The sequence below is a fragment of the Mobula hypostoma genome, chromosome 6, assembly GCF_963921235.1.
Source record: "Mobula hypostoma chromosome 6, sMobHyp1.1, whole genome shotgun sequence".
Lineage (NCBI taxonomy): Eukaryota > Metazoa > Chordata > Chondrichthyes > Myliobatiformes > Myliobatidae > Mobula > Mobula hypostoma.
The window spans coordinates 127,984,229-127,998,719 of record NC_086102.1 but is presented as its reverse complement, the minus strand read 5'-3'; the positions used below and the strand labels follow the sequence as shown (position 1 = coordinate 127,998,719).

Genomic DNA, 14,491 nt, shown 5'->3' with positions numbered 1-14,491 from the left:
GTACTTCCTTTCACATGTGGTCTTTGATGAAAAATAATGGGAATATTGGTGGTTGGCCACTATCAGCAACTGAACGTGTTACTTAGGAATGACAGCTTTGGAAAATTTATGGAGGTTTGCTTACCCATATTTTAAAAACTTTTTGTGCTCTTTATCTTCAAGATTCGACTGTGCAGATCGTCAGTTCCATTCCATTCCTGCTACCTGGCAGGCTCTCATGGAGAATCCTAACGATGTAAAAGAACTCATTCCTGAATTCTTCTACTTTCCAGAATTCTTAGCAAATCAAAATGGTATGTATTTGAGCTAATCAGATGAATATAGTTTCAGAATCAGATTTATTATCACTGACTTATGTAGCCGCCTGGTAAGCCCCAGGCTCGCTCAGCTTGCTTTCGTCTAGGAGGAGCAGCCTTTGGCCCTGCCAAACTGGGTAAGCAAGTTTGTGTGGATGCCGTGTGATGTACCCCACACTACCAATTAACAGACAGCACACAATGTACGATTTACAGATTACACTTTATAGATCTTACTGGAACTATGTAATTAATAGAGATACAATATAAAAAGAAAGTAAAAGGCACCAAACTTATCAAAGTTCAACCACTTCGTGCACAACTGTTGGAGCTCAATTAACGGAATCTTCTTTCCACCATTCGATCCCCTCTGACCTCCTTGACCCGCCACCTGGGACCAATCACGGTTGTGGACCAGAACACATCCAGCACGTCCTTCCTCTTCGATTCTCCTCCTGAAAAGCCCTGGGCCTCGGACTCCCTCTTGGGTCCGATCCTCGCCCAGCTTACAACATCTCTCTCATCGCATCTCCTCTCTCTGTCCCCATCGCGCCTTCTGCCCAAAGCCCGCAAAAACAATAGCTTACAGACACACAAGAAAGAATATCCCAATTGGTTAGCAAATGAATACAATTCCTGTTATCAGTAATTATAACCCAAACAAGCTGCTACCGTTAACTCAGCAGTTAACATTACAGAGAAGCCATTTTTATAACATAACAAAGAAGCCATTTTATTAGCCTTAGCAAATAACATGAAAGAAGAAACCCCTTACACTTAGATGACATGAGATGGTAGACCTATTGTCTCAGCTTGCTCCTGCCCCACTGAACTCATTAAAGCATACCTCAATCCCTTCCTACCTTTGTTTGTGACACTTCTCACGCTCTGAAACTTTTCGATGATTTTAAGTTCCCTGGCCCCCACTGCTTTATTTTCACCATGGATGTCCAGTCCGTATATACTTCCATTCCCCCATCAGGAAGATCTCAAAGCTGTTTGCTTCTTTTTGGATTCCAGACCCAACCAGTTCCCCTCTACCACCACTCTGCTCTGTCTAGCGGAATTAGTCCTTACTCTTAATAATCTCTCCTTTGCCTCCTCCCACTTCCTCCAAACTAAAGTTGTAGCCATGGGCACCCGTATGGGTCCTAGCTATGCCTGCCTTTTTGTTGGCTTTGTGGAACAACCTATGGTCCAAACCTATTCTGGTATTTGTCCCCCACTTTTCCTTCGCTACATCGACGACTGCATTGGCGCTGCTTCCTGCACGCATGCTGACTTCATTAACTTTGCCTCCAACTTTCACCCTGCCCTCAAGTTTACCTGGTCCATTTCCGACACCTCCCTCTCCTTTCTTGATCTTTCTGTCTCTATCTCTGGAGACAGCTTATCTACTGATGTCTACAATGAGCCTACGGACTCTCACAGCTACCTGGACTATTCCTCTTCTCACCCTGTCTCTTGCAAAAATGCCATCCCCTTCTCGCAATTCCTCCGTCTCCGCCGCATCTGCTCTCAGGATGAGGCTTTTCATTCCAGGACGAAGGAGGTGTCCTCCTTTTTTAAAGAAGGGGGCTTCCCTTCCTCCACCATCAACTCTGCTCTCAAACGTATCTCCCCCATTTCATGCACATCTGCTCTCACTCCATCCTCCTGCCACCCCGCTAGGAATAGGGTTCCCCTTCTCCTCAACTACCACCCCACCAGCTCCTGGGTCCAACATATAATTCTCCGTAACTTCCGCCACCTCCAATGGGATCCCACCACTAAGCACATCTTTCCCTCCCCCCTTCTCTCTGCTTTCCGCAGGGATCGCTCCCTACACGACTCCCTTGTCCATCCGTCCCCCCCATCCCTCCCCACCGATCTCCCTCGTGGCACTTATCCTTGTAAGCGGAACAAGTGCTACACATGCCCTTGCACTTCCTCCCTTACCACCATTCAGGGCCCCAGACAGTCCTTCCAGGTGAGGCGACACTTCACCTGTGAGTTGGCTGGGGTGATATACTGCGTCCGGTGCTCCCGATGTGGCCCTTTATATATTGGCGAGACCCGACGCAGACTGGGAGACCGTTTTGCTGAACACCTACACTCTGTCGGCCAGAGAAAGCAGGACCTCCCAGTGGCCACACATTTTAATTCCACATCCCATTCCCATTCTGACATGTCTATTCACGACCTCCTCTACTGTAAAGATGAAGCCACACTCAGGTTGGAGGAACAACACCTTATATTCCGTCTGGGTAGCCTCCAACCTGATGGCATGAACATTGACTTCTCAAACTTCTGCTAATGCCCCACCTTCCCCTCGTACCCCATCTGTTATTTATTTATATACACACATTCTTTTTCTCTCTCTCCTTTTTCTCCCTCTGTCCCCCTCACTATACCCCTTGCCCTTCCTCTTGTTCCCCCCCCCCACCCCTTTTCTTTCTCCCTGGGCCTCCTATCCCATGATCTTCTCATATCCCTTTTGCCAGTCAACTGTCCAGCTCTTGGCTCCATCCCTCCCCCTCCTGTCTTCTCCTATCATTTTGGATCTCCCCCTCCCCCTCCCACTTTCAAATCTCTTACTAGCTCTTCTTTCAGTTAGTCCTGACGAAGGGTCTTGGCCCGAAACGTCGACTGTACCTCTTCCTAGAGATGCTGCCTGGCCTGCTGCGTTCACCAGCAACTTTGATGTGTGTTGCTTGAAATTCCAGCATCTGCAGATTTCCTCGTGTTGACATGAAATTTGGTGTTTTGCAGCAACAATATGGTGCAAAGACATAAATTACAAAATTAGTGCAAAGACAGGGACCGTGTTAGGGAACTGGAGTTGCAGCTCAATGACCTTCATATGGTCAGGGAGAGGGAAGAGGTGATAAAGAGGAGTTATAGGCAGGTGGTCACACCAGGGCCACGGGAGACAGACAAGTGGGTAACGGTCAGGAGAGGGAAGGGGAAGAATCAGGTACTAGAGAGTGCCCCTATGGCTGTACTCCTGAACAATAAGTACTCCTGTTTGATTACTGTTGGGGGGGCGGGTGGGCTGGACAGCCTACCTCAGGGAAGCAACAGTGGCTGCGCCTCTGGCACAGAGTCCGGCCCTGTGGCTCAGAAGGGTAGGGAAAGGAAGAGGAAGGCAGTAGTGATAGGGGAATCCATAGTTAGGGGGTCAGACAGGCGATTCTGTGGACGCAGGGAAGAAACTCGGATGATAGTTTGCCTCCCAGGTGCCAGGGTTTGGGATGTTTCAGATCGCGTCAACGATATCCTGCAGTGGGAGGGAGAAAAGCCAGAGGTTGTGGTACATATCGGTACCAATGGCATAGGTAGGAAAAAGGAGGAGGTCCTGAAAACAGACTACAGGGAGTTAGGAAGGAAGTTGAGAAGCAGGACCGCAAAGGTAGTAATCTTAGGATTACTGCCTGTGCCACGTGACAGTGAGTTATAGGAATAGAATGAGGTGGAGGATAAATGTGTGGCTGAGGGATTGGAGCGGGGGCAGGGATTCAGATTTCTGGATCATTGGGACCTCTTTTGGGGCAGGTGTGACCTGTACAAAAAGGACGGGTTGCACTTGAATCCCAGGGGGACCAATATCCTGGCGGGGAGGTTTGCTAAGGCTACTGGGGAGAGTTTAAGCTAGAATTGTTGGGAGGTGGGAACCGAACTGAAGAGACTGGGGAAGAGGCGGTTAGCTCACAAATAGAGAAAGCTTGGAGACTGTGTGTGAGGGAGGATAGGCAGGTGACAGAGAAGGGATGCGCTCAGTCGACGGTTTGAGATGTGTCTATTTTAACACAAGGAGCATTGTGAACAAAGCGGATGAGCTTAGAGTGTGGATAAGTACTTGGAGCTATGATGTGGTGGCCATTACAGAGACTTGGATGGCTCAGGGACACGAACGGTTACTTCAAGTGCCGGGTTTCAGATGTTTCAGAAAGGACACGGAGGGAGACAAAAGAGGTGGGGGCGTGGCACTGTTGATCAGAGATAGTTTCACGGCTGCAGAAAAGGTGGATGTCACGGAGGGATTGTCTACGGAGTCTTTGTGGGTGGAGGTTAGGAACAGGAAGGGATCAATAACTCTACTGGTTGTTTTTTATAGGCTGCCCAATAGTAACAGAGATATTGAGGAGCAGATAGGGAAACCAATCCTGGAAAGGTGTAATAATAACAGAGTTGTCGTGGTGGGAGATTTTAATTTCCCAAATATCGATTGGCATCTCCCTAGAGCAAGGGGTTTAGATGGGGTGGAGTTTGTTAGGTGTGTTCAGGAAGATTTCTTGACACAATATGTAGATAAGCCTATAAGAGGAGAACCTGTACTTGATTTGGTATTAGGAAACAAACCTGGTCAGGTGTCAGATCTCTCAGTGGGAGAGCATTTTGGAGATAGTGATCATAATCCAATCTCCTTTACAATAGCATTGGAGAGAGATAGGAACAGACAAGTTATAAAAGTGTTTAATTGGAGTAAGGGGAATTATGAGGCTATCAGGCAGGAACTGGAAGCTTAAGTTGGGAACAGATATTCTCAGGGAAAGGTATGGAAAAATGTGGCAAATATTCAGGGGATATTTGTGTGGAGTTCTGCATAGATACATTCCAATGAGACAGGGAATTTATGTTAGGGTACAGGGATCGTGGTGTACAAAGGCTGCAGTAAATCTAGTTAAGAAAAGAAAAGCTTACAAAAGGTTCAGAGAGCTAAGTAATGTTAGAGATCTAGAAGGTTATAAGGCTAACAGGAAGGAGCTAAAGAAGGAAATTAGGAGAGCCAGAAGGGGCCATGAGAAGGCCTTGGCGGACAGGATTAAGGAAAACCCCAAGGCACTTTACAAGTATGTGAAGAGCAAGAGGATAAGACGTGAAAGAATAGGACCTATCAAGTGTGACAGTGGGAAAGTATGTATGGAACTGGAGGAAATAGCAGAGGTACTTAATAAATACTTCAGTATTCACTATGCAAAAGGATCTTGGTGATTGTAGTGATGACTTGCAGCGGACAAATGCTTGAGAATGTAGATATTAAGAAAAAGGATGTGCTGGAGCTTTCGGAAAGCATCAAGTTGGATAAGTCGCCAGGACTGGGTGCAATGTACCCCAGGCTACTGTGGGAGGCGAGGGAGGAGATTGCTGGGCCTCTGGTGAAGATCTTTGCATCATCAATGGGGACGGGAGAGGTTCTGGAGTATTGGAGGGTTGCAGATGTTATTCCCTTATTCAAGAAAGGGAGTAGAGATAGCCCAGGAAATTATAGACCAGTGAGTCTTACTTCAGTGGTTGGTAAGTTAATGGAGAAGATCCTGAGAGGCAGGATTTATGAACATTTGGAGAGGTATAATATGATTAGGAGTAGTTAGCATGGCTTTGTCAAGGGCAGGTCATGCCTTACAAGCCTGATCGAATTTTTTGAAGATGTGACTAAACACATTGATGAAGGAAGAGCAGTAGATGTGGTGTATATGGATTTCAGCAAGGCATTTGATAGGTACCCCATGCAAGTCTTATTGAGAAAGTAAGGAGGCGTGGGATCCAAGGGGACATTGCTTTGTGGATCCAGAACTGGCTTGCCCACAGAAGGCAAAGGGTGGTTGTAGACAGGTCGTATTCTGCATGGTGATCGGTGACCAGTGGTGTACCTCAGGGATCTGTTCTGGGACCCTTACTCTTTGTGATTTTTATAAATGACCTGGATGAGGAAGTGGAGGGATGAGTTAGTAAGTTTACTGATGACACAAATGTTTGGGGTGTTGTGGATAGTGTGGAGGGCTGTCAGAGGTTACAGCGGGACATTGATAGGATGCAAATCTGGGCTGAGAAGTGGCAGACGGAGTTCAACCCAGATAAGTGTGAGATGGTTCATTTTGGTAGGTCAAGTATGATGGCAGAATATAGTATTAATGGTAAGACTCTTGGCAGTGTGGAGGATCAGAGGAATCCGAGTCCATAGGACACTCAAAACTGCTACGCAGGTTGACTCTGGTTAAGAAGGCATGCAGTGCATTGGCCTTCATCAATCGTGGAATTGAATTTGGGAGCCGAGAGGTGATGTTGCAGCTCTTTAGGACCCTGGTCAGACCCGACTTGGAGTATTGTGCTCAGTTCTGGTCGCCTCACTACAGGAAGGATGTGGAAACCATAGAAAGGGTGCAAAGGAGATTTACAAAGGTGTCGCCTGGATTGGGGAGCATGCCTTATGAAAACAGGTTGAGTGAACTTGGCCTTTTCTCCTTGGAGTGACGGAGGATGAGAGGTGACCTGATAGAGGTGTATTAGATGCTGAGAGGCATTGATTGTGTGGATAGTCAGAGGCTTTTTCCCAGGGCTGAAATGGCTGCCACAAGAGGGCACAGGTTTAAGGTGCTTGGGAGATGTTTTTTACGCAGAGTGGTGAGTGCGTGGAATGGGCTGCCGGCTATGGTGGTGGAGGGGGATACAATAGGGTCTTCTAGGGGACTTTTGGATAGGCACATGGAGCTTAGAAAAATAGAGGGCTGTGGGTAACCCTAGTAATTTCAAAGGTAGGGACATGTTCGGCACAACATGTATTGTGCTGTAGGTTTTCTATGTTTTTTGAAGAATAAGGTAGTGTCTGTGGGTTCACAGGCCATTTAGAAATCTGATGGTGGAGGGGACGAATCTGTTTCTGAACTATTGAGTGTGGGTCTTCAGGCTCCTGTGCCTCTTCCCTGATAGTGGTAATGAGAGGAGGATATATCCTCGATGGTGAGGGTCTTTAATGATGGATGCCACCTTGAGGCAGCACCTCTTGAAAGTGTCCTCAATAGCAGGGAAGGTTGCGCCTGTGATAGTGCTGGCTGAATTCACAATGCTGTGCAGCATCTTTTGATCCTGTGCAATGGACCCTCCATACTAGGAGCAATCAATGCACCCAATCAAAATGTTGTCCACACACTTGTAGACATTTGGTGACGTGCTGAATCGTGTAAAACTCCTAACAGTGTAGAGCTACCAGCGTGATTTATCTGTGATGGCACTAACGTGTTAGGCCCAGGGTACATCAGCGGAGATTCTGAGGCCCAGAAACCTAAAGCTGCTTTTCCTTTCCACTACTGATCACTCAGTGAGGACCATTGTGTGTTCTGCTGATGTTCACAATCAGTTCTTTGATCTTGCTGACATTGAATGTGATGTTGTTGTTGTGCCACCACTCAACCAATCTATTCCTGTACACCTTGTCGCCATCCTGAGATTGTACAACCACAATATGTGCCTGTTCTGGATTGCTTGTTCAGAGAGTTTGATCCAATACATAAATAGCTTCTTGTGTAATTTCTTATTAATGCAAAAGAAAAATAATTGCTAACAAGGGGATGATGTAGGACGAGTGTAAATGGATCATTGTGGCCATGATTGAGTTAAATGCACTGATTTAACTACATGTTGCCCTTGGATGACAAATGTTTTTATTTAAATATTTTGCTGGTTGGCTGCATTTCTAACTTCTCATCTTCTCCGGAAGGAACCAAATCATATTCCGGAGAAGATCTATAAATTTTTGAGGTATTAGAACTTTGAGCAGATAATGAAAGCTCAGACTAATACATAGATTTCTCTACAATCAAAGGATTTGATCTGGGATGTTTACAAATCTCTAAGGAGCGAGTTAATGATGTGATACTTCCACAATGGGCCACATCTCCTGAGGACTTCATCTACAAGCACAGGAAAGCCTTGGTGAGAGCTGCAACATGATTTTTATTTTGTTTGAACTGATGCAGAATTTAGATTTTTATGCTTGTGTCACTTTCCCCATCTAACAAAACTCTGGATGTTCCATTATCAGGAGGTGTAACTCTGGATGTTCCAGTATCAGAAAGCCACCTATTTTGACCAGGGTAGGGCAGCAGGTAGTGCTGCTGGCTCACAGCTCAAGTGACCCAGGATCAATCCCGATCTTGGGTGCTGTCTTTGTAGAGTTTACAGGTTCTGCCTGTGACATTCCGGGTTTCTCCCAGGTGCACCAGTTTCTTCTCTCATCCCAGACATGTGCAGGTCGATAGGTTAATTGTCTGTTGTAAATTAAACCTAGTGTAGATGGGTGGCAAGAGATCAGAGTCACTATAGACTCAGAAGGCCAAATGGCCTTTATTAGAAAGCTGTAGGAGAAAATTGAGCATTTACATTAACTTCCATTTCAGTGTTGACACATCATTTATTTTGCACAACATGAACAAACACACCTCTTCCTATTCATGTTTTTATGTGTACTCACACTCTTCTGATCTCCTGTAATGAGTGTGGGCTTGCAGTTGGTATTAAGCATTGGTTTAGAGTTGTGCTGAGCATTGGCCTTCAATTCTTTTAAACTGTGATTAGAATAAGCCAGAACCAACAACTTAGCAACATGTTGCTTTCAAAAGCTAAAGTTTTTTTTAGTCAGTTAATATGTGGCACGTGGCCAAGTGGTTAGGGCGTTGGACTAGCGATCTGAAGGTCATGGGTTCAAGCCTCGGCCGGGGCAGCCTGTGTGTCCTTGAGCAAGGCACTTAACCACACAATGCTCCAGTCTACCCAGCTGAGAATGGGTACCGGCAAAAAATGCTGGGGGTTAACCTCGTGACAGACTGGTGTCCTATCTGGGGGGGAGTCTCGTAGTCTCAGTCGCTTCATGCCACGGAAACCGGCATAACGACTGGCCTGATGAGCCACAAGGCTTGTGACAGACTTTAATATGCTGATCCTGCCAAAGTGCGCCAACTTGTGACAGCTTAATCTCTCAAACCTGCAGTTAATTTTAAGAAACCAGCTGACATATTGCTAACAGGATCATTGATGTTCTGTTTGTCTCTTCTTTCCTTCAGGAGTCTGAGTATGTTTCAGCTCATCTTCATGAGTGGATCGATCTGATATTTGGATATAAGCAAAGAGGACCAGCTGCAATAGAGGCTCTAAATGTTTTCTACTATTGTACATATGAAGGTAAATAATGGCAACCTCAGGGCTTCAAATGTCTAGATTTACAGTATCTGAGGAGATCTGCTGAAAATTGCTTTTCTAACCAAATGGACATTGTCAAAATGGAAAACTTGTTAAAACAAAGCAGAAACGAGGAAATCTGCAGATGCTGGAAATCCGAGCAACACACACAAAATGCTGGAGGAACTCAGCAGTTCAGGCAGCATCTATGGAAAAGAGTATAGTCGACGTTTTAGGCCAAGACCCTTTATCAGGACCCAAGCTAGGGAGACATTCCTATTTTATGTGGAATTCTCATTTTTTTGTGAGTTAAATGCTCACTGACACATTAGTGATTGTTGTCAGTAATAGACAAACATTAAAATAGGTCCATTCCATGGGTAGGACAATTTGAAAGTTCTCAAAGGACTTAAGACACAACAGATGGATAGCAATCCCAACTTCTTTCTCTTGATTGCAAGAATTCTTGTTAAATCATAGTTTGAATAATGATGGTAACCCTGTGATTTACCATTCAGGTAAAGTTGTTTCATGGCTCAGCCTTGCTATTAGGTGCTGCTAGACCCATTGATTAGAGGCTATCAGAGATGAGGTGTATACCACCTTGGCTGACTTTGGTTAAGAAATATTTACAACTCCATTTGACAGCATCAGAAGCAAAACCCTTCTTTCCTTGTTGGCATTAACCTTTCACATTTGTAACAAGCCCTTCTCCAGTTATGAAAATAAGACTGTTCCAAAGATTCAAACTCAGATGCAGTAAAGATAACTATTATTGAGTAGCATGTGAATGTCTATTTAATCTTTCTTTGGGCTATCACTGGTTTTCTCAACCTTACCAGTATTCATTATACTTTTTCATATATCAAATATAGCTAAGAAGTCAATTATGAGTTATCTTCAACTTTTGTGGATGATGGAAGCAGATGGAACCTGTCCTATGTACTTTCAGAGTTGGATGCCCTTGTAGACTTGGTCTACGGGGCATGAGGAGGGCTGTAAGGTCAGACCACATGCTGAGATGGCTAAACATTTAATTAGTTATGCTTTATACAACACAGAAGGGGGTCCTCATTGCTGTGCTAGTTTCTTAAGTGGAGATCCTGATAACTTTTATTGTTGAACCTACTTTTGCAATCTTACAGGTAGTATATTTTAGATCTTTATAATCTGTCAAGTTAAACTTCTGCTTGTCTTCTCACATTTGGCTCATTTTTTGTTCTCTGGTTCATGTGGTCTCCCACTGACCAATCCATGCCAGAGGAAACATGCCTTCTCCATCGAAATCCTTCATGATTGTGAATGCATATATTATCCTCCCCCATTAACCATCTCAGCAGTAGGAACATTCCAGTTCTCCTGTCTTCAGTGAATTCCTTTTAGAAGTCTGGCTTAGTCTGGTTTTTCTTTTGGTCTTTGCTTAATGAATTTATCTGGTGAATATTTAGATACCCCTAGGTTTTTTTCTTTTGTTCTGATGTTTTACAGGAGCTGTTGACCTGGATGCAATAGCAGATGAAAAAGAGCGAAAAGCACTGGAAGGAATGATCAGTAATTTTGGGCAGACTCCCTGTCAGCTCCTTAAGGTAATGTTTTAGTGGTACCACAATTTTAGCTTATGTGTAGAGTTCTTGATGTGAGTAAGGTGGTTAAAATCCTTCATGGGAGAGTAATCAATCAAGCCACGGGAGATGAGAAGGTCTGCTAGTTGTAGGGACTGAGTTTAGGGAAGATCTCAATGGTGGGGGAGGTTGAAGAGGTAGTTATCAGCCTTGCACGTAGGATTTTACAACGGGTCTTTGAATGAGGTAGTGTGAATGAGAAATAGAATGAGAACTAAGGATGGATTACATTTTCTGGAAAAGGATGTCAGTAGGGCAGCACAGTAGCATAATACTACCACAGTGCCAATAATCAACCATCAGGATTCAATTCCCACTGCTGCTTGAAAGGAGCCTGTACATTTTCCCTGTGACTGTGTGGGTTTCTTCCAGGTGCTCAGGTTTCCTCCACACTTCAAAGAAAGCCTTTTTTTCTCTTCAAAGACATACAGTTAGGACTAGTGGGTTGCGAGCATGCTATGTTGGTGCTGGAAGAGTAACGACACCTGCAGGTTGATCAGCGTAATCCTCGCACTTTGCTGTATGTTTCGATGAACATGTGACAAATAAAGCTAATCTTTAATTACGTGCTGCTTTCACCACCAACATGACCAAAGGCTATTTCTGCACACTCGGCATCTAATTCTCCTTTCCCTTCTTTAATGTCCTTATAAAACCCTTACCATCTTCTGATTATAGAACATGAAAGATTAAGGTGGCACACATATCCTTTAAACTTTTAAATATTGTATGCAAGATATAGAGTCAGTTTTAAGCATCAGGGTGAGCAAATTGTTATCCATTTGTAATTAAGTATTTCAAATCCACATAAAGGCAATTTTCACGAATAGTTTGTGTGATCTATTAACTCATTATTTGTAATAGCTGCAAGATTACACTCTGTAGGTAAGCCAATGCATCGCAATCAATGTTGGGTTGGCAACAAGAAAATTATTACTGCATCAGAGCTGAGAAACTGTTGGTGCTGTTTCTGTTCAATTATAAAGTAAAGTCCTTGTGATTTGACTGTGAAAAAAGTATCTCGTAAAGATTGAAAGAGATTACTGGCGATGGACCTGTAAACCCTTTGGTAAGAAAGCGTTTTGTTGCTCTTGCTTGTCATCATGTGTCTTATTGTCTGCATTTATCAGGAGCCACACCCACGTAGGTTATCTGCTGATGAAGCTTTGAAGCGACAGGCCAAGATGGACAACTGCCCGCTGAATGTCTTCCAGCATTTGACTGAACTTAAGTCATTCTTTGTGGAGGTAAAGTTCTAAAGATTAAACTATTAATGCAGTTTTGAGTTGTGGTAATCTTCATTGTACTCATGTTATTGTGTTGTTCTACATTTCTAGGCTTGCGTTATTCCAAGATAATGCTTGCAAACAACTCTGAATGCAGTTCATTAGGATTTTTCATAATTTGTATGTGTAGCCTCTGGAGAGTGAAATTCTGTGAATGAGAAGTTACCAAACCCAGATAATTACTTGAAAAATGGACCATATGTTATGTGACTAACATAACATTCCAACTTCTACTTCAATTGATATCTGTCTTTGAGACAAATAACAAACGGTAGAATAATTTGAAGGAATCAAATTTTTGTGTATGGTAGCAGTATTATTTCCATGATTGTTGATATCTCTTGATTGTTCCAGTGTAGTTTTGTTTTGCTATTGTGTGTAGTCAGTCATTGATAATTGTTCAGTGATGGAATTTGACTGCATTTTATTTTTCAGCAGGGTATCAGCTATAATATTCCAATTGTGAAATTAGTAGTGCCCAAAATCCAGGCACATGAGAGGATGAAATTTTGTGAATTCTATGAACCTAGATGAGCACTTGAAATATAGACCATACATTATTTAACTTGCATAAAATTCCAACTTTTACTTCCAACAGTGGTATGCAAAAGTTTGGGCACCCTGGTCAAAACTTTTGTCACTGTGATAGTTAAGTGAATAGAAAATGAACTGATCTCCAAAAGTCGTAAAGTTAAAGATGAAATGTTCTTTTCAACATTTTAAGCAAGATTAGTGTATTATTTTTGTTTTGTACAATTTTAGAGTGGGGTAAAAAAGGGAAAGGAGCACCATGCAAAAGATTGGGCACCCCAAGAGATTTGAGCTCTCAGATGACTTTTACCAAGGTCTCAGACCTTAATTAGCTTGTTAGAGCTATGGCTTGTTCAGAGTCATTGTTAGGAAAGGCTGGGTGATGCAAATTTCAAAGCTTTATAAATACCCTGACTCCTTAAACCTTGTCCCAACAATCAGCAACCATGGGCTCCTCTAAGCAGCTGCCCAGCACTCTGAAAATTAAAATAAATGATGCCCACAAAGCAGGAGAAGGCTATAAGAAATTAGCAAAATGTTTTCAGATAGGCGTTTCCTCAGTTGGTAATGTAATTAAGAAATGGCAGTTAACAGGAACGGTGGAGGTCAAGTTGAGGTCTGGAAGACCAAGAAAACTTTCTGAGAGAACTGCTCATAGGATTGCTAGAAAGGCAAATCAAAACCCCCGTTTGACTGCAAAAGACCTTCAGGAAGATTTAGCAGACTCTGGAGTGGTGGTGCACTGTTCTACTGTGCAGCAACACCTGCACAAATATGACCTTCATGGAAGAGTCATCAGAAGAAAACCTTTCCTGCGTCCTCACCACAAAATTCAGCATCAGAAGTTCGCAAAGGAACATCTAAACAAGCCTGATGCATTTTGGAAACAAGTCCTGTGGACTGATGAAGTTAAAATAGAATTTTTTGGCTGCAATGAGCAAAGGTCTGTTCGGAGAAAAAAGGATGCAGAATTTCATGAAAAGAACCCCTCTCCAACTGTTAAGCATGGGGGTGGATCGATCATGCTTTGGGCTTGTGTTGTAGCCAGTGGCACGGGGGACATTTCACTGGTAGAGGGAAGAATTAATTCAATGAGATACCAGCAAATTCTGGAAGCAAACATCACACTGTATGTAAAAAAGCTGAAGATGAAAAGAGGATGGCTTCTACAACAGGATAATGATCCTAAACACACCTCAAAATCCACAATGGACTACCTCAAGAGGTGCAAGCTGAAGGTTTTGCCATGGCCCTCACAGTCCCCCAACCTAGAGATCATCGAAAATCTGTGGATAGATCTCAAAAGAGCAGTGCATGCAAGACGGCCCAAGAATCTCACAGAACTATTGGAGTCGATTGTCAAGGATGAGGTTACAGAGTACCTGGAGGCATATGACAAGATAGGCAGAACTCAGCATGGTTTCCTTAAGGGAAAACTATTGCAATTTTTTGAGGAAATTACAACTAGGCTAGACAAGGGAGATGCAGTGGATGTTGTGTATTTGGATTTTCAGAAAGCCTATGGCAAGGTGCCACACATGAGGCTGCTAAACAAGATAAGAGCCCATGGAATTAAGGGGAAGTTACATACGTGGATAGAGTGTTGGCTGATTGGCAGGAAACAGAGAATGGGAATAAAGGCATCCCATTCTGGTTGGGTGCGGTTACCAGTGATGTTCCACAGGGGTCCGTGTTGGGGCCACCTCTTTTTACGTTGTACATCAACGATTTGGATTATGGAATAGATGGCTTTGTGGCTAAGTTTGCTGATGATACAAAGATAGGTGGAGGGGCCAGTAGTGCTGAGAAAGCAGAGAGTCTG

The 14,491-nt window shown here is 43.7% G+C and overlaps 1 protein-coding gene across 3 annotated transcripts in view; it reads left to right on the top strand.

Annotated features, from left to right (window-relative positions):
* nbeal1 (neurobeachin-like 1) overlaps positions 1-14,491 on the top strand; it is a 283,397-nt gene that overhangs the window by 230,994 nt on the left and 37,912 nt on the right. For all 3 annotated transcript variants that reach the window (XM_063051669.1, XM_063051668.1, XM_063051667.1), the window contains 5 exons: positions 163-293; positions 7,879-7,988; positions 9,116-9,233; positions 10,719-10,816; positions 11,983-12,099. In XM_063051669.1, coding sequence (XP_062907739.1) covers positions 163-293; positions 7,879-7,988; positions 9,116-9,233; positions 10,719-10,816; positions 11,983-12,099 — 574 coding nt within the window. The remainder of the gene's footprint in view (positions 1-162; positions 294-7,878; positions 7,989-9,115; positions 9,234-10,718; positions 10,817-11,982; positions 12,100-14,491) is intronic.